The sequence below is a fragment of the Lemur catta genome, chromosome 6 (assembly GCF_020740605.2).
Source record: "Lemur catta isolate mLemCat1 chromosome 6, mLemCat1.pri, whole genome shotgun sequence".
NCBI lineage: Eukaryota > Metazoa > Chordata > Mammalia > Primates > Lemuridae > Lemur > Lemur catta.
The window spans coordinates 19,876,853-19,904,428 of NC_059133.1; the positions used below are offsets into that span (position 1 = coordinate 19,876,853).

The 27,576-nt window shown below is 34.6% G+C and overlaps 1 protein-coding gene across 2 annotated transcripts in view; it reads right to left on the reverse strand.

Moving 5' to 3' along the window:
* SCYL2 (SCY1 like pseudokinase 2) overlaps positions 1-27,576 on the reverse strand; it is a 59,071-nt gene that overhangs the window by 10,566 nt on the left and 20,929 nt on the right. For both annotated transcript variants that reach the window (XM_045553147.1, XM_045553149.1), the window contains exons 4-13: positions 22,765-22,909; positions 18,557-18,706; positions 17,100-17,321; positions 16,259-16,375; positions 15,541-15,666; positions 12,807-12,983; positions 10,792-10,914; positions 7,381-7,494; positions 4,628-4,760; positions 2,649-2,767 (exon numbers count right to left, since the gene is read on the reverse strand). In XM_045553147.1, the coding sequence (XP_045409103.1) occupies positions 2,649-2,767; positions 4,628-4,760; positions 7,381-7,494; positions 10,792-10,914; positions 12,807-12,983; positions 15,541-15,666; positions 16,259-16,375; positions 17,100-17,321; positions 18,557-18,706; positions 22,765-22,909 (1,426 nt within the window). The remainder of the gene's footprint in view (positions 1-2,648; positions 2,768-4,627; positions 4,761-7,380; positions 7,495-10,791; positions 10,915-12,806; positions 12,984-15,540; positions 15,667-16,258; positions 16,376-17,099; positions 17,322-18,556; positions 18,707-22,764; positions 22,910-27,576) is intronic.

Sequence of the window (27,576 nt, forward strand, 5' to 3'; positions counted from 1 at the left end):
AGGAACCCTCTTCAAACACAAGATACAGATTATTCAGTGGATTGCTGTGTGGCATTTGCTGTTTTTTGATCAAATGCTGAAAATGGATTTTCCGAAGTTACTTATCTTTTTCACTTAATGTATATGATACTTAAATTATCTTAAAGCAGAACTGACAAAGAGGGCAGTCTTGAATCAGAAACCTTGACCATGATATAAATAGGAAAACGGAAAACATCTATGCTAAACTTCTGTAAAATACCAGAAAGATATGAATCAAAATATTTCTTTAAACACACACACACACACACACACACACACACACACACACACACACACACACAGGGTCTCCCTCTGTCACCCAGGTTAGAGTATAGTGGCCCAATTGTATTTCACTGCAACTTCAAACTCCTGGGCTCCAGGGATCCTCCCAACTCAGCCTCCCCAGTAGCTGGGACTACAGGTGCATGCTACCATGCTCAGCTAATTTCTTTTTTCTTATTTTTTGTAGAGATGGGGTCCCGCTATGTTGCCCAAGCTGGTCTCAAACTCCTGGCCTCAAGCAATCCTCTTGACTTGGCCTCCCAAAGTGCTGGGATTATAGGGGTGAGCCACCATGCCCAGCCTCAAAATATTTCTGTTGATAAAAATAGGCCCTAAAAAAATCACAAAGCTGAAGAAAACTAACACAACATTTCAAATGGAATTATATATCCTAAAATAAGCAATTAGGAATATTTAAATCAGAAATAAGAGAACAGAAATGATAAACATTGAAGATGGTTTTAGCTATATTATCCTACTCCTCTCCGATATTCACTGTCTCGCTTTTTGCCAGTCCCAACCCTAACCCTATCATCTAAGATATGAAGAAACTATTAAACCAAAAATTGAAATCTAGGGACAAACTTCCAGAGGCTTACCCCACTACTTCAAATGAAATGTTGGATCTGATTACAAATTTCTCTGCCTCCAAAACTGTGCTAACTCAGCACTCTCCTCACTGCTAAAAGCTCTCTTGCTTAATTTCCAGCGTTCCGCTTCCTTCATTGCTCTGATTCACTTTCAGTCCTTGATTCTAAATCTTCCCTGCCTATCTATCATTGACACTCTCAGTTAAACAATGACCCTTCTCAGTCTTTTCCATTACATTTCATTAAATACCATTTCTACTGTGCACAAAAATGGCTTGTCATACCTCAAGTTTTCTCTTAATTCAATAAATATTTTTGTTTCTGGCATTGCACTAAGTGCTGGGGCTACAATGAAGAATGAGCTATAATAACTACCTTTGAGGAGAACATAATCTTCAGGAAGAGTCAGACACATAAGTACATAGCTGTGATAACTACAGCGATAAAGGTATGCAGAGACATAATTCTATAATAATCTTCAAACGTATTACCCCTTTGCTGAAACGTTTACCACATCTTGAAAGTTTATATACCTAAGCCAAACAGGCATTTAAAGTCTACCTATTCTAGACTCAATTTATCTTTCTCCCTTTATTCTCCTCGGTATTATACATATCTCCCAAATTGATTTATTCCTTCCCTGTGGCAGATGGACTCTTAAAATAGTCCCCAATTATCTCCTCTTTCTGCTATTCATGCCCTTGTGTAAACCCCTATCTTTGAGTATGCGTGGAACCTGTGACTTACTTCTAAGTAACAGAATATGGTAAAGGTAACAGGATATCACTTCCTTAATTACATTATAAGAGACGGTAACTTTGATCTTGCTAACAGTCTCTCCTGCTGGCTCTGATGAAACAAGGTGCCATGTTGGAAAGACTCATGTGGCATCTGGCTAACAGACAGCTAGGAACTGAGGCCTTCAGTCCACAAGAAACTGAATCCTGCCAACAACCAAGTAAGCAAACTTAGAAGCAGATCATTCTCTAGTTGAGCCTTCAGATAAGCCCCTAGTCCTTGATTGCAGCACTGTGAGAAACCTGAGCAGAGTATCCAACTTAGCCATGGTCCTGGATGGGCTGACCCACAGTAGCTATGAGATAATAAATGTGTGCTGTTTATAAGTTGATGGTGCTTTGTTATGTAGCAATAAATAATGAATACACTACAGATACACATTCCATGACTTTATTCTTTGTTTATGGCAACTTCCCAGCCCCAGATGCTACATATTTTCAACATCCTGCTCATCTACTATCCTCCAACAAGGTTTTCAATAATCTATTCTTCCACCCCACAAACCTTCTTCATTTAACTCTGTGGCATATTTTTCCTTGTTTTAGCAATCTTTATATGTAATATATTTATGTATTTAATGCCAAGAAAACAATAAGTTGAATAAATTGAATAAAGCACAAAAATAGGTGGCTCATGCCTGTAATCCTAGCACTCTGGGAGGCCGAGGTGGCCGGATCATTTGAGCTCAGGAGTTCGAGACCAGCCTGAGCAAGAGCGAGACCCCATCTCTACTAAAAATAGAAAGAAATTAGCTGGACAACTAAAAATATATAGAAAAAATTAGCCGGGCGTCGTGGTGCATGCCTATAGTCCCAGCTACTCGGGAGGCTGAGGCAGGAGGATCACTTGAGCCCGGGAGTTTGAGGTTGCTGTGAGCTAGGCTAACGCCATGGCACTCTAGCCCAGGCAACAGAGTGAGACTCTGTCTCAAAAGAAAAAGCACAAAATTATTCCTACCTGATTAAGATTAAGATTGTTTTCAATACTCAGGGGTATGAGATGAGGCAATACTTTTCCAGCCAGCTGCTCTTTGGTGATTCCCAACTTCTTATGAGTAAAAGTACATTTGTAAATACCTGATAGAAAAGAATGTGACATATTTTACAAGTTAACACCATAAATTAAATGAAATCATGAAAATATTATATCTACTTGAAATCTCTTGATAATCAGTGCAGCACAATTTTTTCCCAGTACCAGAATGAAGATGCTCTTAACATATGGATCAGAATAATTTCAGCCTTTATCATCAGTCCAGACTTAAATACCATAATATATTTACTCTGTGTTCTTTTGGTTTAAGAGCACATTTAACGATAGCATAATATTGAAAGCTTATCACAACCAGGTTCAGTTCTTACAGTGCAACAGTAAGGTTACAGAATTCCTCTCTATCCTGTAAACATATAAATATATATTTCAGAAATCACACTCAAACTTAAGGCATCTATTTCAAAGTGTGTAAGTATAGGTATAGACAAAGTATAAGTCCTATACCTTTATTCATTTCCTCAGCAACTCAAACTCAACATGTTTGAAACTTAATAATTTAATTCAGTCTCAAATAATCCTTCCTTAATTGCCTCACCTATTTACTCAGCCTTCAAGATCCCATTATCCCTATTCCTTCCTTTGGCAAAATGAGCACATTTCTTCCTCAGTTTCTGAATACCTTTGTGCACTGTTTTGTATATAGTCCATGACTTTAGAACATACCATCTCTTACTATTCTGTTAATATACACCTGGCTTATATACCCAAAGAATAACTTTATTGAGCATCTACTAAATGTTTATTTTCTGGGCACTATGCTCATTACTTTTCCTTTATTTGTTTCACTGAATTCTCACAAGAATAATCATAATGTTATTTTTATTCGATAAATAAAGAAACTGTTCAAAGTCATCCCAGGAATTGACAGAGCCAGGATTTAGAGCCAGGGCTCTTTCTACTATACCAACCCCCTATTCAAGAAGACAAACTTCTTTGAGCACAAAAGAATTCATACCATATCCCAAGAGTTCTATGTCTACAGAGGTCCACAATAAATACTTGCTAACCATTCACACAAATATTTACTGAGAGCTTTTATAGGCCAGGCATTATAGTAGGTGTTAAGAATACACAGATGAGTAATAGTTTTTTCCTTAAAAACAAAGTACCTCAGATTTAGTAAAAAATGAACTTGTTAATGGTTTTGTGATTCTGCAGCTATGCCTGGTTCTATTACTACAGCAGACCCTTGGCATTTCCAGATTGGACTTTCATAGCTTTAACTATATATAATTTCAGACTTTTTTGACAGTAATTTGTAATTATGCTGATAGAACAAAATGTGCTATAAGGTTAATATGCTTCATCAGCACATCACTTAGCAATGAAATATACTAGTTAAGATTTATACATATTAAAAAACTAGCTCTGCCACTTATCAGCTGAATGATCTTCAATCACTTATTTCACCTCTCTGAGCCTCAGTTTCCTGGCTGTAAAACAAAAATAATAGTACCCATCCACCTCCTTGGATTTGGGGGAGGACAAAATAGGATAATGCAGAGAAAATACTTTGCCTCTAACAAAAGTGAGCACCAAATAAACAGTAGGTACTACTACTAAGACCAGTATCAGCATTTCAAGTAGCTTTGTTTGCCTCTCTTACTTTGTACCATTTTATGGGGAAAACACTATGCTATCATGAACTCTGTGAAGGTAGGATTCCCAAATATCTTATTGCTTTGTAAATGTCAAGGCTCTACTACTTTTGCTAAAATTAACACAAAGAGCAAAGTTATATTATGGCATTTATTCCATCATTCTTCAGTTACTGAATGCTATATACATGAAAGGAGAGTACAATGGTGTTATAGATTAGAAAATTTATTTGCATGACTGTAAAACGATAAAGTAGCATCAAATGACATTAAGTTTTCAGCTACCTAAAATTCCCATGAGGACCGCAGGTTCCTTGGATGGAATTTGTTGTAAGAAGGGTAGGATATCATCAAGTACAAACCACTTATCCAAGTATTCCAAAATCTTTCCTAAGCACACTAATGAATTCACACGAACCTATTAAAAGAGGTAAATTGCATTAGTCATTTAAAGTCTTCACAATCTAAAACAAAATATTTAAGTGTAAATTTAAGCTTCATATAGACATGTATGTTAAAAATCTCAAGAATAAAAGTAGGTTTAGAAACTCTTACCCCTTATTAATATAGCAAATTCATTTATTTACTAATATCCCTGACTCATTTCAGAGAAGAATTTATGATTGCTTTGTCAGATCAATAGTCAGCTAAAGACTTCAATTTTTTAACATTTTAGATAATGTGATTAGGACTGAGAAGCTCTTACTATATGTATGTTTACTAACGGGGACATCTGAGTTATAAAATGAATTCTCCCCACAAAGTGATCCATTTCATTCAGATTCTAGTATTTTACTCTAACTTGGGTTCAATTCATCTTAAATGACATATTTTAACAACATGTGAAGAGTACCCATATATTTGTTTTCTATTTCTAAATATATCTTTAAAACAGTTACTAAGACCTGACATGTAGAAGCTCTTATTGAAATTCTACATTCACCTGACTTTTTTGATAAATGCGTCACACCCTAGTTTTCAGCTGAAATTTCTTAAGATAAAGTACCTTTAAAGCAGGATAAATCTCCAGCTTTCAAAAAACAAGTAAACTAAGAAAAGCAGAAAATAATTTGGTTGGTTAAAAAAGCATCATATTTTTTAAGGAAAAATGGAAAAAAAATTTCATTTCTGAAAAATAATGTAAAATAGTTTTCTGAAATTCAAATACAAAAGATATCTGAAGGCTTAACTTGTACTCAGAATCAGTTTTATAAAAGAAATTTCTGGATTCTACAGGGATTTATATATTTTAACAGAAACTGAAAATGCCAGTTTAGTTTTATTTATTTTTATGACATATAAAATATTAGTCATTAAGTCATGAATAAATAGAGCTCGTGGAGAATTTTACCTAATGGTGCAGAATTTATTTATTAATTTTTTTACTTTTCAGGGAACAGTATTAAGATATAATTCTAACTCATGATTCAGGAATTTCCTAGTTAGAATTTTTAAAGCTTAGAGATATGGCTCTATGAATACAATTCAGGAATTCATATTTGCCACATTGAGGGTAGGCAGAAGCACTATACAAAATGCACTTAAAAATGATACATAATATACAAATCCATTCCAGAGCTACTGTTCTCAATACATTCCTTAAAGCTCCTTATAATAACATGCCTTTACGGGCCAGCTGGCATCCTTAAAAAGAGATACAAACATCCCCGGGCATTAATGCAGATCATTTAAGCATCCATGCTTCCCACTTCTGCATATCCCTGCATACATACCCAGAAGTAGACTAGAACTTGCACCTTGAGAAAATGTATGTTAAAATAAATTGATGCTGCCACAAAATAAAATAGGATTATAAGATCTGTTAAAAGGCATTTTGAAAACTGAATTTTAAGCTGTATATTACTATAACCTATTTTGAAAATTCAATCATAAAATTAGAGAATTTAAGAGACAAGAACTCATAATATTTCAAATCCCGTTAATGATCACCAAGAAAGAGACCTGATTAGAGAGGTACAGTGACCTCTCAAGGCCACAGGGTAGTTAGTAACAAAATAAGAATAAGAACTCAAGGTTCTTGACTTCCTTTCATGCCATGCTTGTTCATTTTCAGTAATAATGATTTCTTTTTCCTACCTTGGTGCTAGAATGTCTATTTCAGAGCCTTTTCCACCAGAAAACATGAACTAAATAGGTGTCTTAAGGTAAAATCATGTCATTTAAATCGCTTTTGCCTATAAGTCTATTAAGCTACTAATATTTACTTCTATTTAAATTCACATTCCACCAGATGAAGAGTATCTCCAAAGAGATTTACAAAATGCTTTACAAAATGAAAATTTAATAAAATGCCCATTATCAAACATAAAAACTATTCACATAAAGAACTGATCAGGCAAAGAAGGAACATTTCTCCCTCTTTTCTAAAGCTGGTATTCGACGGTACTTCTATAATGAAATATCAATGTGATAAACATTATTAAACTCAGAGAAAAGGTTGAGGACATTTATAGCTTTCAATATGAGATTAATAAGAACTATATTATTTATTCTATCTTCCTTGACTAACAAGCACCTTAATGTTAAAATTTTATATTTAAAGGAACCAACTATCCTGGTTCTACATTTTCAATACAACTATTTCCCTTACTTGTATTTATATTAACTTATTTTACTCTTTACCTTTTTTTGATAGTGAGGAATAAGAAACTTAGAAATAGCTGACTAAAAATAAAGGCAGTTTATAGAAGGAAGCAATTCAAAAAAATTTTAGGCTTATATACTAAGTTAAAACTAACAACAAAATAGAGTTAAAGCAGAAAAGAATCAAGAAAAAATAATCACTCAACTTTTCTACTTAAGCACTCAAGGGTAGGGGATAGGGAGTTAGGGTTAGGGATGCAATACTACAAATTATATATCAGAGAAAACTATAGCTCACTTCTATAGTACTATATATAGGTTACCTATAGACAAGATGAAATATACAATCTATAAAGGGTTACTAAACAATAAGGAAATGATTTTAAACCACTGACAAGTGAAAGAAAAACAAAAATTAATATGCAATTACTTACAGCAAGAGAAGACGTTTGTAGACAGGCATTTTTAATTCTTGGGATCAAAGCATTTTTCATGGATGGGTAGTCTATAAGATTTGCAAAGGTTGGAATGATGTTTAGACAGAGCTCCTAATAAGAAAATAAATTAGATCAATCTTAGAGAAAGACTCTCCCATCCTTTCTCTCACATATTAAAACAAATGGCATTTGTGTGGCTAAATGGTCATAGAGTTTGAAATAACTGTCACATGTGTTATTTGGTCCTTTCAACAACTCTTTGAAAAACGAATAGTCATAATCCCTTTTTAGTTCTAGAAATGAGGAAAAAGGCTCAGAAGACCTTACTCAAAGTCATACTAGATCATAATAACTAGCATATACTATCAATACTCCTGGCCTCATTCCTAATCTCTTTCCCTGATAACACAAATCCTCATTTACTTTTAAAAATAGGAACACATAAGTTTTGCTATCTTTCACAATGTATGAAGTTATTTAAAAAATTCCTCTTATGTGATTTCTTAGCTCTTACATATATCCATGTGATAGAATATAATACAAATATTTTTTAAAACAAATTTTAAAAGACTTTAATAATACTGATGAGAAAATGTAATAGGACACTATTAGATAATCCCAATTTTTATATATTCTTTAGTCTTTTTTCCTAAGCCTAGAGAAAGACATTTGTATAGGTACATGTGTCTGTCTCCAGGCTTAAGAAAAAAAGACTAGAAGGATGTATCTGGAAATGTAACTGTGATCATCTCTGAGAGAGGATTTTAATTTTCTTTATATTTTTAGGTGCTTCCAAACTCTGAAACTTAGAAGAAAGCTTAACTCATAGAAACAGGAAAAAGTTATTTAAAATATTCTTGGTAACTAATGTGCCACACTATAAATGATTTTAACTGGGAAATCTGAATGGGGATAACAGTGGAAAAGCGAAGGATGACTGGGGGTTGGGGAAGTAAATGAGGAAAGGAAAAGAAGAAGAGATGGCTTGAGAACTGGCTACAGTACATATATCTTAGATACCTTATAAGGACAGAATGATCCTTGTTGCAAAGCATAGGAGAAGGGATTACTGAGGAAAATAGAAGTACAGATGTGTATCAGGGAAGGAGCTATTGACAACATCAGGTAAACTTTAAGACATTTATAGTTAGCAGATAGAAATAAATTAACTACTAAGAATCTGTTATCAAAATACTGGCAAATATTTTATTGGCCTTAACTTATCCCAGATTTCCAAAAGGCAGATGTAAGAGAATTATATGTTTGTATCAACTCAGAACTATAATAATTAAGTGGGTGGTATAATTTGTGGATAAGAAATACAAGCTACATTTAAGGGACCACTTGCCATAGATGGGAGAGATTGAGAATGGGCAAGGGTTAGTAGTCAGTGAGACACTATGCTCCTATTACCAGAGCGTGCCTTCTTAGGGAAGATCAGCCTTAAAGACAGAGAGAGAAAGAGAAAAGAGACTTCCAGCAAAAGACCCCTAACATTTGTATCACTAAAAAGCAACTAGAAAGTGCTATGCTATATAATCAAACTCAGAGCAGGAGGTTACAACGAGGCAAATTTTAAATTATGTCTAAATCATTTAGCTAAGGGGGCAGGGAGCTCCCTCCCTAGGAAGAGACAGGATGTAGAACTTTTAAGGAGATTGAAAAAAACAAAACACAAAACCTCAAGAAAGTCTAATTAGCGAATTCTTAGGAACTTCTGCTTATTTTATGCTTTCTCTCTATGATGGGCAACGGTAAGAGATGATGAACATAGTTTCTATGTTTTATTTAAAGGGTAAATAATTTCCAAAAACTGTGCCAGATATATACTTTCATAATGCCTCTTTGTAAAGAACCTACATTTTCCAAATCTTCTTCTACCTTTCCGAATGTTTTTCAGAACCATCTCTAGCCTCTTAAATATTCCTAATAAAACTATACTTTTTAAAGCTTCAAATAAAAAATGAATTTCAGAAGTTATTTTCTAGCCTTCTACTTGCATAAAGCTTGAAGAAAAGATTCTTGTTTCTTGCCTTCTCTAAGATTCTTCCAATTATTTAGATATCCTTTGACTCTTACCAAGCAATGTTGAAACTAGTTAATTTGGTGACTAAAGACAGATTCAAAGATATCAGAAATGCCAGTTTCTAAAACTTAGCAAAGTTGCACAAATCAATTTGAATTATGTATTTACTATTTGAATAAAATACTGGCTAAGACTCATTGGCTGAACTAACTATAAAGAAAAATGGCCTTTCACGTCACTTAACCTCCCCCCACTCCTCCTTAATCTCACTGAACATAAAACCAGCTTGGCTGCACAGGGCCTATGGAAATGTTTCAGGAGGCAATAACTCATAATTCCTTTAGAGGGTCTAAAAAGTAGTGGTGAGTATACCTTCCCCACTCATCCCATGTCATGTAGACAAATGCAGCATATCCTCACCTTTAAGAAGGCATAACCTAATTATAAGGAAAAAATTTTACCATCAATCTCATAGCCTTGAATAAACAAAAGAACTTAGTAGATAAAGACTGAAATGAGTCAAAAAAGTGATCTTAAATGTGTGGTATTAAGTTCACATTAAAAAGTTTTAGCAAATAACAGTTAAAAATTAAAATTCTATGTTTTTTAAATTAAAATTTCTATACTGTCAAAGAGACTATAAACTTTTAAATATAAAACCATTTGTGCAGTGAGATGTTCTTAATATAAGCGTACATTTTCCAGAAAAACCTGAATTACACTTTTAATAGTAATCCAGAATGTTTTTTGAGACAGAGTGCTCATAGAACCAAAATTTTAATAGCAGAGACTAGAGAACTAACAGTTTGGCAAGGTCTGTAGTGTTTTAAGATGGCCTTTATGGGACAAAAGTATGACTACAAATGCATTAAGGATGGTCACACTAAATTACCATCTGCTTTTCCATCTACTTGCTAAATAAATTAACTTTACTGTAGAAGGCATAGCATTTCTAAATAGAAACTGAGTTACCAAGATTGCAAGAAAATTATGAGTATGGGAAATACCTACTTAATATTTTCATAAGAAAAAGGCACACGTATCTTTGAAATTTTTGTTCATAATTATCTATTTAGAAAGAAGCAAAAAGAAGGTGGTATACAATAATGCAAACTATAATAAATCAAACCTTCTTCCATAATAGCACATTTCTGATTGAAAGCAACGCATCTACTTCATAATGCAGGTATTTATCAACTGATTCTTTAGTTAGGATTGAATACATTTTAGTAACAGTATATCAATAATGTAATTCAATAGATAAATATATTTACTATTGAGTTTTAAATAAAATATTTTATGACTTAACCCAAAATATACTTTACTTCTTTCTTCTGCTTTAAAAATGAAAATCATCATTAAAGAAAAACGAGTAATTGTACCTGGATTTGAATGGAAGGAGCTTCTAGTGCTCTGTAAACCATTGGTAGGACACTGTTCTTTATCTCATCAGGAGGGGTTTTGGTTAGTAGCAAATCCATTTTTTGTAAGAAAATTAACAAAATCTGTTTAGAAAAGGGAAACAATGTATTAAAATCTAGAATCTGTAAGAGATTCAATATATGCCAAAATTTAAAGTTTCCTCAAAAGAATAAGTTACATATTCTGACACTCACCATGTTGCTAGCCTGAAGGCATGGAAGACAAAAACATACAAATCAAGTCTCTCACATTTCTAGAGGCACAATATTTAACATTTGCTTTCAATTTAAACATTCAAACACTAATTTCCTAATTTTCAGGTATCTGCAGTAACACATCATTCTCCCACAAATACCAACTATCTGGAAAGCTGAAAAAAATAAAAAGACTGAGGATATCATAGTAAAATGTCCCAAAGACGTAAATTCTATCATTTGGCTTCTATGATGTTGCAGAGAAGAAGAGAAGGTACAGAAATGAGAAGGACTGTAAGGAAAAATTCTAGAAAGAAACATTTTTGTTCATCCCTGATCATTTTTTCACCTATCTGCCTCTACCTACTTAAATTATAAGGAACACACTGTCCCTCCTAGTCATACACAATAGTTAGCTTTGCCAAGGCCTATAGTCCCAACTACTCAAGAGGCTGAGGTGAGAGGAATGCTTGAGCCCAAGAGTTCAAGTCCAGCCTGGGCAACATAGCAAGACCCTGTCTCTTAAAAACAAAAAAAAGAAAAGAAAAGAAAACTTCAGAAAGAATTTTTAACTGGACAACTAAGGAAATAAACAATACCAAAGAATGGAGGCAAATAAAAATTTAGATTATAGGTTCCTTAGGATATCATCTTGACTGATGCATCACTTAGGGCACATGTGGATCCACCAACTTTCTCTCCTGACACCTTGACCATTTTGGGGGAACCCTGCTTCAAAGCCAACAGCTCCCTCACTTGCTCTTTCCCTAGACCACAGGAACTCTCACCTTACCACCATAGAGTTCCTTCTATTCCCATCTCTTCAAGGGAAGGACTACAAAGAGTCACAAAACCATTAGATTAGATAGTTAATAGTTTAGTAATAAGCTACTGCCATACAGTGGCAGAAACATGTAATAATATTTACTATGTACCAGAAAATTTCATTTAATCTCAACAACCCCTTTCATTTTAGAAAGAAAAAATGGAAGCTTTAAGATAGTAGACTTCTCCAAATCATACTTCTAGTAAGGAGATAAAGAAGCCCAGATTCAAGCCCAGGTATGTGACCCCACCGCTCTTAAATCCAAGACTATCTTGAATCTGGCAAATAAATACTGTAATAGAGTCTACATCGGAGACTGAAAACTTTTTTCATTTACAATATATACAAACATTATTTCCATAGGGTTGTAAGCATTTTCCACTTCTAGTGAAAATATTTATTAGCAATAAAATAAAGAGAAACAAATGGCACCAATCATCTACAAATTAAAGACCCAAATAACAAAACAAACAAAAACACTTAAAACTATAGTATAAAAATAAATCTTTCCCAAACCTATAACTTTCAGTAAATTCAATGTGAACAACACATGCAAAATTACATTGCAATTTATTTTCTGAGACAGTAACTCATGGAAAGCCATAGGCATTTACCTTCAAAGTTTAATTTTTTTTTTTTTTTAATAGAGGCAGAGTCTCACTGTGTTGTCTAGACTGGTCTTGAATTCCTGGCCTCAAGCAATCCACCCACCTCAGCCTTCCAAGTACTTGAGATTACAGGCATGAGCCACTTTGCCAGGCTTGCAAAATTCAACTAGAATTTTAGGAATGGTGTACTTCAAACATACACAAAATGGCCTTCTGACAATTGGAAAAGAAAGTCTCATATACTCACCTTAATTTTTAAAAACTCATATATTCATTCCTTTTGTTTTCAGTGATGGGTTTCATTATGAATAATAGTACATAAATACACAAAGATACCTACAACATACCTGGATTGGCTCCTGCTGTTTAAATACAGGGCCAAGTTCAGGTAGAATTAATTTGACATATTCTTCTTTGGTGCATTCCTCAGCAATCAGTAGAACATTGGGCAAAACAAAAGGTACCATGTCAGGGTTTACAAATTCTGAAGTCAAACAAGGCAAAATTCTCTGCACGATGACACGCTGAAAGGCAAAAATGTTTTTATGAAACTCAAATTTATCTCTTTAGTATTAAAGTCTTAAAACATCCAGTCCCTTTAGGTAAGGTAACCATATAGTTTATGGTTAAAATTGGTACACTTTTGAAAGTAAAATGAGATGCTACTGCTAATTATGCCAGTAAGAATGGCATAAATTAGGAAAGTCATGGGTAAAGGGCACATAGGGTCACCCTGCCTATAAGAAACCTTCCCTGATTAGTTTTCACTGATATGTTTGTTTTTCACCTTAACTTCTGCATTACTTATGATTCACGCCACACAACTTAAACACTGTCCTGTACTGTTAGTTGTTGTTTCATGCAGGTTAGCTCTACCTACACTTACTGTAAGGGCCTTGAGAGCAGGGACAGTATTTTATGCTTCCTCTCCTCTTTACTCTCCATAGAATCTAAGGGCTAGACAAATAGTAGATAACCAATGACTACCTCAAGGCATTTAATAACCAAGCTCCCAAAGTCACAGATAAAGAAAAGGTCCTAAGGGAAGCAAGAGAAAAGAAAAAAATAACATATAAAGGAGCTCTAATACATCTGGCAGCAGAGTTCTCAGTGGAAAACTTACAGCCCAGGGGAGAGTGGCATGACATTTTCAAAGTGCTGAAGGAAAAAACCTTAACCCTAGAATATTATATTCTGCAAAAATGTCATTCAAATATGAAAGAGAAATAAAGACTTTCCCAGACAAACAAAAGATGAGGGATTTCATCAACACCAGACCTGTCCTACAAGAAATGCTAAAAAGGAGTTCTTCAATCTAAAAGGACAGACTTTAGTGAACAATAAGAAACCATCTGAAGGTATACAACTCACTGGTAACAGTAAGTATACAAATACGGAATACTCTATTGCTGTGATTGTGGTGTATAAACCACTCGCATCTTGAGTAGGAAGACTAAAAGACAAACTTATCAAAAATAACAATAACTTTTTGAACAATAATATTAAAAATATGGATGGAAACAAAAAGATAAAAAGCAAGGGGGAGATGGAGTTAAAGGGTAGAATTTCTGTTAGATTTCTCTGTACTTGTTTGCTTGTAAGCAGAATTGTCATATATTTAAAATAATTGTTTATAAAATGTTTCTTGCAAGCCTCATACATAGTAACTTCAAATCAAAAAACCTACAACACATACACAAGAAATAAAAACCAAGAAATTATAATAAAACCCACTACCAGAAAAATCATTTTTAACAAAGGAAGAAGAGAAGGAGGTAAAAAAGAAAGGACCACAAAACAACCAAAAATCAAATAATAACATGGCAGTAATAAGTCCTGTAACACCGAATATGAATGGACTAAACTCTCCAATCAAAAGACATAGAGTGGCTGAATGGATTAAAAAAACAAGAGCCAACTCTATGTTGTCTGCAAGAAACCCACTTCACCTATAAAGACACAGATAGATTGAAAATAAAGGGATGGAAAAAGACATTCCACGCAAATGGAATCCATAAAAGAGCAGGAGTAGCAATACTTCTATCAGATAAAATAAATTTCAAGGTGAAAACTGTATGAAGAGACAAAGTAGGTCATTACATAATGATAAAGGGATCAATTAAGCAAGAGGATGTAACTATTCTAAATATATATGCATCCAATACTGGAAATCAAAACTGTAATGAGATATCATCTCACCCCAGTTAAAATGGCTTTTATCAAAGAGACAGGCAATAATGAATGCTGGTGAAGATATGGAGAAAGGGGAACCCTTGTACACTGTTGGTGAGAATGTAGATTAGTGTAATCACTATGGAGAATAGTGTGAAGGTGCCTCAAAAAACTAAAAATAGAACTACCACATGACCCAGCAATCCCACTGCTGGGTATATATCCAAAGGAGGGGAATTCAGTATATTGAAAAGATATTTGCACTCCTATATTTTCTGCAGTGGTATTCACAATAGCCAAGATTCGGAATCAACCTAAATGTCCATCAACAGATGAACAGATAAAGAAATTGTGGTACATATACACAAAGGTATATTATTCAGCAACAAAAAAAGAACGAAATCCTGGAATTTGCAACAACACGAATGGAACCGGAGAACATTATGTTAAGGGAAATAAGCCAAGCACAGAAAGACAAATCTCCCATGTTCTCATTCATATGTGGGAGCTAAATATTAAAAACAATTAATCTCACAGAGACAGAGAGTAGAATGATGGTTATCAGAGGCTGGGAAGGGTAGTATGGAAGACAAGGATAAAGTGGGGATGGTAAATGGGTGCAAAAATGTAGTTAGGTAGAATGCATAATATTTGATAGCACAACAAAGTAACTATAATCAACAATAAGTTAGGATACACTTTATAATAACTAAAAAGAGTGGAACTGGAATGTTCCTAACACAAAGAAATGATAAATGCTTTGGGTGAGGGGTACCCTAATTGCCCGTACGATTTGATTAATTCACATTGTATGCCTATATCAAAATATCACATGTACCCTACAAAGATATACAACTGTTTTGTGTACATAATAATTAAAAAAAAAAAAGAAACTGATCAACAACAAACCTTGGGCAGTTTTGGTAGAACCTTTGGCAGTCCTTTGAAAAACTGTGATTTCTGAAGGTTATCTCTTTGGAATAAGGTATCAAAATATTGTAGGGTTACTGCACCAACATCATCAAAGAAGGGAATCTAAAAATATGAAAATATTTTGATAAACAGTAAGCTGAAAGTACTTCTCATGTCTGAAACTGCCAAAATATGGTGAAAAAATATTCAGAAACATTTAGGAAAATGCTGAAGACCACTTTAATAGAAATTCTAATTATAAATCTCAGAATAAGAAAATAATAAATTATTTTTCTTTTTGGGTTCAAATCTTCAGAATCAGTACCTGTGAGTTGGCTGAATAGTAACTTTTTTTTACATTATGTCTAAAATATTGAAAGATTAAATAAAATATCTTGAAGGTACAAAGAATACCCGTTATCTATTAAAATTCATGCTCATATAAGTGAAACAGAGAGGTATGAATTCTCTGGCAGCCCAGAACGTCTGCATACTTGTGACTGTTAGGACTCTATGTGAAATCTTGATTTTCTATCAAAGCAATTTGTACATAAATTATTTAGTTAAGATCAAAAGAAGTTGAATATTCAGTACATTCAAGAATACAGATGTTGTCTGGGAACTATATCTGACTAAATCTTGCTTTAGAAGAACTTAATATACTTTAACTCATTTTTTGTCCCTCCACTTAAGGCAGAAATTCAGGTGTACTCACCTTTGTCATTTGATCTGCATCTGGTCTGACAGTTGGAGTTACATTTAACAGTAGTTTTACGTGTTCACGGACTTCCTCAGGTACATTTGTAAGTGAACTAGATCCCAAACGACTCAACTATTCAAGAGAGTAAAAATATTAAATATGAGTATAAAATATTCAAAAAGATACATTAGTAGTCTATTTAAGAATTTTTTTTTTCCCTTGGAGAAAGGGTCTTCCTCTGTTGCCCAGGCTAGTATTCAGTAGTGTCATCATAGCTCACTGCAATCTCAAACTCCTGGGCTAAAGCCATCCGCCTTGCCTCAGCCTCCCAAGCAGCTGGGACTATAGGCATGCGCTACTACATCCAGCTAATTTTTCTATTTTTTGTAGGGATGGGGTCTTGCTCTTGCTCAGGTCAGTCTCAAACTCCTGACCTTAAGCAATCCTCCTGTCTCGGCCTCCCACAGTGCTAGGAATACAGGTGTGAACTACTCCACCCAGCTATATTTAAGAAAACTTTTAAAAATTTACTCAGTATATTTGGAGATTAAACAAATTGCTAATTCTACTGCTGCAGGACAATTAAAACACTTATCTTTAATATGTGAAATTGTTTCTATTCCTAAAATAAAATGCCCAGTATTTACATTCACACTAAACGCCACAATTAAAATTAATGCAATAGCAAACTTTAACTAGTCCACATTAGTCATAGAATTACTTTTATTAAATTGATTTTATGCAAACTTAAAATGAGACATATCTCATTTACAGAATTTTCTGAACACATTTTAGAAAAAAATCAAAGAAACATTTAACAAATTTTTAATACAAGCAAATATTTATAGGCAAATACCTGATCCAACTGCCTGCTGAAACTCTTGTAAATATCTTGCTTGTTGACTTCAAATATAGGTTTCCCTTTATTAAATACAGCATACATAACAGTTCCTAAAGAATACATATCACTGGCTGTTTCACAGCTTACAGAAAGTATGTATTCAGGAGCCAAATATTCAGGATTTGGAAGACACAATGATGGTAAATTTGGGTCCCATTCTTTACAAGGAAACTTAGGCTATAATAAAACAGAAAAGCAAATACACAGATTAAATATTTCAAATTAAAGCAAAGCACTATCAAGCAGTAGTCCTCTATCTTTAAATCTGTACTCATATAAGTAAAAATGTTACCACCATACCGTCAATCCTAAAATTCCCAAATCCTCCAAATCTGAAAAGTGCATGCAACAAATCTAGAGATAAAAATTTGCATATCTTTGAGATTATTGGCATATGTTCCAGAAACAAATTACCACTGTAACATGCAATGTGAATATGAGAAGGTCTGGCTCATGTTTTGTGACACACAGGCTTCAAGTTTTATGGGCTCAGACTTGTTTGAATCCTTCTTCTTTAGCTATATGCTTCAGTTAAAAGGTTCAAAAGATTGTAGTAAGGATTAAACAAATGTGTAGAAGTTGGGCCCAGTACAGTGCCTGACCCACAGTCTGTACTTAACTACTACTAATTCTTTCTAATTACCTTAAAAATGGTTGCTTACATTACAAATCTATCTTAGGTCAAATCATGGTCCCGTAACAACTATATACAGTAAAACCTAAAACATAAGGTGCCATATCACAAATTCTATGCCATAAGGACCGAATCAACACAAAACATAATTGATCTAATGCAATGTTTCTCTAAGTATGAATAAGCAGGTATTCTAATTGCTAAGAAGCAGGTGCTCTGAAAACAAAGACTGAGTTAAAATCCTGGCTCTAACCAACCACTTACCACATACTTACCAGTACCTAAGTTTAGGCAGGTTATTTATTCCATGAGCCTATCTTACTCATCTATATTATTCCAATACCTCACTAAGTTATTGTGAGGATTACACATAAAAAGTGTTTGGAAAAGTGCTTCAATAAACATAGCTATTGCTATCATCAATACTGTTGTTATTATGTCCCCTAAAGAAGAAGCCATGGTCCAGTAAATTGAGAAAACACTGCTAGAGATTCACAATGTATGTTAGCGTATTTGACATTCTGAGGGGGAAAAAACCCTATTTAACCCAAGAGTTGTCAGATTTATTTAACTCTGGTATACTTTTCTCACTACTGTGGTATTAATGAGCTAAAGAATACTCTTAGGTACAATAAACACTAGAAATTTTCTATAAAGCTGTAGGACTTACCATTGTACCATAAAGCCTATTTCTACTCATTTGTCAGGCTTATAAATTCCAGATGCAATCACAAACTTTCTTTGCTTTACAAAATTAGAAGAGTAAAACCTTCATTACCTCTTGTTCAGAAGGATTGGCTGATGATACACAAAAATCAAAACCCATTATTTTCCAGGCTCCACTTTTATTCAAAATAATATTTTCTGGAGTAATATTTCCATGAACCATTTTCACACTGCTATGCAAAAATGACAATCCTTCAGAAACCTGAAAATGGAAAAAACAGAAACTCCTTTCAACTGCAATAAAATGTTTCATAAAAATCATTATAATTATTGCTGCTTCTACCAATAAAAGAGTTTTGCATGTCAGCTCACAACAAAATTTCACCAAAAATGCAAAAGTATAAATATTCTCAATCGCCAGGACAATCTACTCATTAGTGAGAAAAATCCAGTTATGAAACCAGAGTACAACTATTTATTAAGTTCTTTTTATGCACATAAGAAGTAAAGATAAAGCACCCTTTGATGTCCAAATTTATTCAGTTCCTGAGTTTGAAAAATGAAGGAATCTTTGATGCTTGAGTTACAGATAGTGAATATTAGACTTTTATAGACTTATACTTCATACTGAAATTCAATTTTTCTGAATAGTACTGTGCTCAGTTTTCAAATATTCAACTAATGCTCACTTATTCTCACATTGGATTAATATTTGATAATTTTTACATTTATGCCTGAGATTACTATGGAATTTGTCAACTAAAGCTGAAGGTTGTATTTTCAAGTAATCGATTTTGGCAAACTAATGCTCCTTGACTTATAGGACACCAAACTCCCTGGTTTTCTTCAAATTCCACTGGTCACTGCTTTTTGGTCTACTTTGCTGGTTCCTTCTCATCTCCCCAACCTCCTGTACTTAAAGTTTAGACCTCTGCAATTTCCCATCTACTCTCACTTTCTCAGTTCTCACAGCTTCATGTATCATCCATATGCTGATTATTCCCAATATTTCCAGCCTGGGTTTCTGTTCTAAAGTCCAGACTTGATCATCTGACTGCCTTCTTGACTTCTCGCCTCTTAACTGTCTTATATGCATCTCAGTCTTATAGGCATCCAAAACTGGTCTTCCTTTGGAATTCAATTCTCTCCTCCTGTAGTCTTTCCTGGATCAGTTAATGGCCATTTCATTTTTCTAGTTGCTTAAGATAAAAACCTTTGGGTTATCTTGTATTCCTCTATTTTTCTTACATAGCAAATCCTGACACCTCCAATGTTAAAATTTACTTAGATTTGATCCTATCTTACCACCTTCTCTACCCAGGATCATCATTATCTCTGGCCTGGATTACTGTAACAGCCACCTGTCTCTTCTCTCTGCTTCTGCCCTTACCTTTCTACATAGTTTAATTCTCAATACTGCAGCTAGAGTAGTTCTGTCAAAATATAACCCAGATCAGGTCACTTTCCTGCTCAAAATCCTCCAAAGGCTTCCCTTTTCTCTCAGAGTAAAACCCAAAGTAGTTCTCTGGCTTCAAGGCCTAAGTGGACCTGTCCACCCACCTATTAGCTCTCTGATCTTATCTCCTACTACTATCTTTTGTTTACCTCTCTCTCCCACTTCAGATATTTCACTATTCCTTGAACATGTCATGCACGATCCTGTCTCAAGGACTTTGTACTTATTGCTCTCTCTGCCTAGATCTTTCTTTCCCCAGGTATCTATATGGCTTGCTTCTTTGCCTTTTCCAGGTCTTTACTCGACTATTCTGTTTTCAGGGAGATTATTTCCTGACTACCCCATTTGAAAGTGCAAATCTCCTTTCTCTCCCATCCAAACCATCCCACTTTCCCCTTGTCTCTTTCCTCCACAGCACTTACCACAACCTAGTGTACTATATATTTACTTATTTTACTTTTTTCCCCACATGAGAATTTAAGTTCCAAAAGGCAGGAAATTTTGTCTGTTTTGTTTATGGCTTTACTTTGAGCACCTAGAACTGTGGCATATATATAGCTGTCAATAATATCTGCCTCATCAACAAATATGAGAATGAATCCTCTAAAAATATCCCTGCTTAGAGCTTTCAACATGAAGGCAAGTCAATGGAAAAGAGTGTAGGAGTATCATGTGAGAAGATGTTTGGGTTCCTACCCCACTTGATCACTTACTAGCTAGTTAAGAGAATGACAAGATAAGCCACAGAATAGGAGAAAATACTTGTAAATTATGTGTCTGACGAAAGACTTGTCCACAATATAAAGGAAATCTCAAAACTCAATAATAAGAAAACAGAAAGTAGGCAAAATATCTGAACAGACATTTCATCAAAAAAGATATTCAGATGGTAAAGAAACATATGAAAAGGTGCTCAATATCATTATTCATCAAGGAAATTCAAATTAAAACTATAATGAGATACCACTGCACACTCCTGCATTCTCCTGATTATGAAAGGTTTTGTTAAACATCTGAAAGAGCTTGGACTGTCTCCTGGAAGCACTGAGATGCTTTTGAAGGGTTTAAATAGGACAGTGAAATGATCCGTGAATCTACTGGATTATAAAAAATCCCTTATAATTATTTGGTAGCTTAATGAAGTTGAGTTATAGTCAGTCCATCACATTTAATCTGTGAGTACATGCAATGTACTGCTGATCATCATCAGGCAGTACCAGATTTTTACCTTGAAGAGTTAATATCAAGAGCCAGCATTTACTGAGCACTTACTATGTGCCAGGCTCTGTTTAACCACAACATGTGTTACGTTATTTAATCCTCTGTAATAAGGATTCTGTTCATCTCCATTTTGCCACAGAGGACCAAAGAGGTTAAATAACTAGTTCAGTGTTAGAAGGCTGGTAAATGGCTAATCTGGAGTTTGGACTTTGTCATTCTGACTCCAGAATCTTTATCCTTAACTGCTGACTTGACCACTTCTCCAGAAAGCTGAAGAAATAAGCCTAGAAGATTTTTATTCCTTGTTTTGCACAGATATGGAGATACCAGTATCACAATTCCAGTCTTCTGATTCAGGAGTAACAGTTCCTGTTCCTAGCCCTCTGAATCTAATCTGCCATCACATCTTAAAGGTCCTGCTTTCTAAATATATACAAATCTGAAACTTCATTCCCACTGTATTCCAACTCAGAACCACTGCCATCTCTTATATCCTAATTGGCCTACCTGGCTCCTGACTTGTCCGACCCCAGTCTGTTCTCTGCTCTGTAGCCAGAGCCATCAGTTTAAACACACAAATATGATTATGTTGCTCCCTTGGCTAAAATTCTTCAATATCTGCTCATCGTTTCTAGGGCAAAATTTACTCTTTACCATGTTTGTAGTAGATTTCCTCAGTCTGACCACTGCTTACTTCTCTAGCCTCACTTCTGATTATTCCCTCTTCTTCCTGCCTTCAAACTTTTCTATTCTACTCATACAGTCCCTTCTGGATCTTTCTCTTATTCCATTTTGTAAATTAAATCCTACCCAAAAGAAAGAAAGAAGCCAGACCAAAAAAGAACATATACCATATGATTCCATTTATAAAATTCTAGCAAATGCAAATCGATCCAGTGATAGAAAGCAGGTCAGTGAATTCCTAGGATGAGGGACATGGAGATGGCAAGAAGCAGCAGGGAGAGATTACAAGGGGTATGAGAAAGCTTTTGGGGATGATGGATATGTGCATTATCTTGATCACGATAATAGTTTCACAGGTACACATAACATCAAAGATAAAACTATATACTTTGAATATGTGAAAGTTTATTGTATACCAATTATACTTTAATAAAGTTGTTAAAAATATAAATGAAATGATGCCTGTTCCCAAGAAACTTAGAATCTACTATATAAATTTACTCTACGGAGCTGAAGATATTATTTTGGTAAGCAGGAAAAGGAAAATCCTAAAAACTGGGCATTTATGAAAAGGTTAACAATACCTCTTGATACCTACTAAATAATTTCCTTAGAGATGTAATTTTTAATTTTTATTACTTTATTTTTATTTCAATTTAATGTTTTCTCTATGAAATGCTTTCACATGGTTTAAAATACAAAAGAATCAAACGGAACCCACTCCATCCACCAGCGAATAAGTGCCCCTCGCCAAAGGTTACCAATGTTATCAGTTTCATATATTTAAAATATAATTTAAGCCTAATATTAATTGTAGAAAAAAAATTCTAGAACATAGAAATTACTGACAAGAACCAAAGGTTTACATAAAGTATTTTTACGTGACTAATAAGTCTGAAATAGCCAAAAACAATTTTAAAGGAAAAAACTGTTTTTACATGCTGAATAAAAATACATACCTGAAGCAAGCCATACTTGGTTTCTACATCATAAAGTTTATAATCCTTAATGTCTGGAGATACAGGGGAAGGCAGGTTTTCCCAGTTACCAAGAACATTGGCTAAACTTGCAAAAACTGGTTCCGTACAAAATGCCAAGCAATCCCTGTTTTAAAAAAGAAGAACTCATTTACTATCAGGGGGAGGTGGGGGGAGGGGATGGAGGTATGACTACATGGTGAGTGCCAGGCAAACTGTCTGGTGAATGGACACGCTTGAGGCTCTGACTCGGGGGGATGGGCAGGACATGGACATTGTATATAACTTGAACTTATGTACCCCCATGATGAGCTGAAATAAAAAAAAAAAAATCAAACAGACCTAAGGTATCAGTGGTCCTATTAAACTATCAACAAGAAGGTAGACTATTTTAGATCTATTAATTTTAGCATAAATATAATACACTTCAACAAGGTCAGGAGGCTTTGTATATGAATTGTACTGGATAAAACACTCAGTCTTTTAAAGTAAATGTTGTGACAGTTGTGATACACTTTTTAAAACTTAAGAAGTCTGGAAATAGGCCAAGTGCAGTGGCTCGCACCTGTAATCCTAGCATTCTGGGAGGCTGAGGGGGGAGGACAGCTTGAACTCAGAAGTTCAGACATCAGCCTGAGCAAGAGTGAAACCTTGTCTCTACTAAAAATAGAAAAATTAGCTGGATGAGGTGGCCCACGCCTGTAGTCCAAGCTACTCGGGAGGCTGGGCCAAGAGGATCACTTGAGCCCAGAAGTTTGAGGTTGCAGTGAGCTATAATGACACTACTGCACTCTACCCAGTGCAACAGAGCGGTATCCTATCTCCCAAAAAAAAAAAAAAAAAAAAGTCAGGAAACAAAACATTACTTCAACTGTGCTTTTTCAAATGATTGATATTCTTTATGGAAAACTAATGAACTAGTTTAAACCAATTACATTATACAAGCAAGAGGAGTCAAGAAGGAAGCCAGGGCATAGCTCCAGGCCCCTGCTCTCACGTCAATCTAAGCAGCTTTGCTTTTATCTATTTTATAAATCATCTTGAAAGGTATCACAGTTTTTAAATTTTTTAAATTATTATTCTGACGTATAGGAAGATTTAAAAATTCAGAAAATGTTAAATATTAATATTCAGTAGTCTTACAAAGTAATGATCAAGAGCTCAGGCTTTGAGGACAGGCAGATACCCAACTTCAAGTCCAAGATTCCCTATTTCCTGCCTCGGTGACACTGGACACTACTGCTCCAAGCCTTACTTTGTCTATTTGTAAAATGGTGATAATAGATCCACCTTGAAGGATTATTGTGAAGATGAAATGAGATAATCATGGAAAATACATAGTCAACTGTCTAGCATGCATGCTCAACAAATACTTACTACTGCTATTATAATTACCAAGCATTGAGGCTCAGTAAAGGGTAGTAAAGTCCTAACATTTTTACATCTTGGGCTTTAGGCTCTGGCAATGAAGGCCCACAAGGTAGTGCAGTAACAAAGCTTCCGTGCCTATACAGTAATTGTTTAATAGCAAGTATGCTCTTTGCTGTTTCATCTGACGACAATATCTAAATACCTTCTCTTCTGTCTCAAACCCATTTTTCAAATGAAAGTTCAATATGTATAAGAAATAAAGACAGAGCTGCTTAGGTTGCAGGAGAGAAAGTGCCACATTGTCCTGCCTACTCAGTCATCATCAAGGATGCTATCTTGTTCTTTACTCTCAATACTCAGTTCAATAGCACAGTGGACACCGGGCATTCTTTGTTGAACTGTACTGGAAGAAAACTGCTCAAACACTCATAAATCTTTTCTACAGCTTCCTATGATTCCTAAGACTCATATATTTTAGCAACTTTTATTTTTTTTCTTTCTATCTTGACCCAAAAGTCATCCTTGGTCTTGTCAACATACATATGATTACGCTTCAAGCTCTGAGGCTTTATGATCTTTCATAAATATTCATTTCCATTATCATTACAGTCACATATCACAAGGGCTATATTCTCTGAAGGACCACTAACCACCTTCCCCAACCACAGCTACTTACCAGTCATCTACTCCTACCCTTTTACAACTTCCACCAACTTAGTTTCCCAGTATCTTATTCAACAAATTCAGACCCAATTATACTTGATTCTTTTCTTTCTTCCACTACCTCAACAATAAACTATCACCTTTATTATGCTTTACTGAGCAAATCCTTAATCCTGTAATATGGATCACATGTTTCTTTTACTCTCTTGCTTATATCATAAGCTGATGGAAAAAACAGAAAACCCACATCCTTTATACAGTGTAAAGTCAATGAAGTATACTTTAATCTTGCTCTATTTTTCAACATTCAAGAACATTAATTCATAACCCTCTTATTTAATTCCTTATTCCGTGGCCCCCTTTTCTACTGCTTACCTTATTAGACCACTTTCTACTTCAAAAAAATATATGTTCATCTAACATGAATGACCTCATTTGCCCTAAACTTCTCCTGAATATATTACTGATTCCTCAACCACCCTCCTTGGAGTTTTTCACTCACATAGTATCTTCTCTGCTGGGCCCCTTTGTATTTATTTCCTAGCTTCCAAACTGCCATCCTATCAAAATTATTGAATGTCACTAACAAACTCTCATTAGTCAATGTAATGGATTCTTCTCTGTCCCTATTTTCTTTTTATTCTGTGGTTCTCAGTGTTAGTGTGCCCTTTTTCTTTCCTTTGGCTTCCATGACATGCTGCCAATTCTCCTGCCATATGACATTATTCCTCTGTTTCTTTCCCTGTTTCCCTGACTCTTCTTTTCCCTACATTTCAAGGTTCTTTCTTTTATGCATGTTCTTGAAAAATTCATTTTTTTTCATGATTTTAATTACTGCCTCTATGTTACTCACCCCCATATCCATCACCAACTCTAGGCTCTCATCTGGATAACTCCTTCTGTAGTACATTTCCTTTGGGTAATTCTGACATCCCAATATTATTAATTTATTAAAAACTGGAAGTTATCTTTTCCTTCCCTAAAGTGTCCCTGTTTCTATCAATGATACTAGAATTTTTACAACCTAACATTTAAGATCTCTTAAAGTAATCTTTGAATTGTCTCTCTTCATGATTGCCAATAAATTCCTAGAGTTCTGTAATACTTAAAGCACTATCAAAGAAGCTGCAGGGACAAAGAAAAGTAAAACACATGGTCCTTCTCCCCTCAAGAGACTTAAATGTAATTATGAGATGTAAGAAATGTAGATACAACTTAAGATAACATGGATGAGTAGGATTCTAATAGGTAACACTTGCAGATACTTATAGAAAACACTCCAGAGGAAAGAGTACCAGCAAATATGGAGTCAGGAAAACACAGGACAAGTGTGGTTAAAAAAAACAAAAAACAAAAAAACTTAGTCCACTTTGGGATACGCAATAACGAGTATTACGTAAGAGACAGCGACTACAGTCTTCTGGGTTTATTTATGAAAAGAAAGGCAACAAAAAATATACTTTTTTATATTTTTTATTTTTTAAAGGCTGGTCAAGTGAAGCAGAAAAAAATATTTTTATGACAAGAGACATAAGAGCCAGCCAGGTGCAGTGGTATGTGCTGGCAGTCCCACATACTTGGGAGGCTGAGGTGAGGGGATTCCTCAAGCTCAGGAGTTGGAGACCAGCCTGGGCAACATAGCAAGATCCCAACTCAAAAATATAAACTATTAATAATCAAATTTTTTAAAAAAGAGACATGTGAGCATATTCTAGAGCAAGTACAGTGTGGTATAATAAGTGAAAAAAATGGATACAGGAATCAGGGTGACAGAATGAATCCTACCCAGCTCTGCCACTTAAAACCATACAGTTTAAGTAATGTCTCTGATCCTCTGTTTCCTATATCATTATGAGAATTAGATGAGTTAAACAATATAAAACATTTAGCATAGTTTTTCATATAGTAAATGTTTGTCATTTTTATTTTAGGTTGAAAAAAAGGATCTTATGCCTTTGGGGGTAAGGGAGTAGAGAGTGGGTCACTGAAGATTCCAAAGTAAGAATTTCACAGAAGCCCAGTATATAAAATAGATAAGAGCAAAACTTCCCTGGTTGAAGGAAGATGGGAAGCCTATAACCCTTTCAGCTCTGTGTCCTCCACCTGCCTGTTCTTCCTCTATTCTTAAAAGTCCTAAGTGCCACAGAACACAAATGTCAAACCACTTGATTAAGATCTTCTGGATTAAGAGAGGAGAACACAGTCTGCTAAGAAAGAGGAAGAAAGGAATAAATTTGGGGTTATGAATAATGTGGAAAGGTTTATAAAGTTAGAGCAATCTAAAGACATATTAAAAGCACCACAGGCTTGACAGTGCAGTTAATATTACATAAATTTCATTTTCTTATCATTCTCAGCAACATTTCCCAAGTTCACCCTTGAGAAAAACAGGTGGGAAAGTAACTAAGAGCTAGGCACTGACATGCTGGGCATAGTAAAAGGTTAAATGTCTAGGATAATACTTGGCACTCAAACAAAATTGGCCCCCAAATATTGAATCAATGAAAAGGAGACAAAAAATTCTAGCAAATTAACAAAGACAACTGCTTTTATGCAGGAATTGTATTCTATACTCCTCTTGCATCTTCTATTTTGACTACTATAGTGCTGAGCATAGATTAAGCACTGAAATAGAAAATCATGGCAAATGTGAACAAAGTCTTTACTAATATTTCAAAAAGAGGTATATACACAGACAATGCAAATAAATTTTAGGGAAAAAATTAATGTGTAAGAACTCAACACTTAGTTTCACTGACA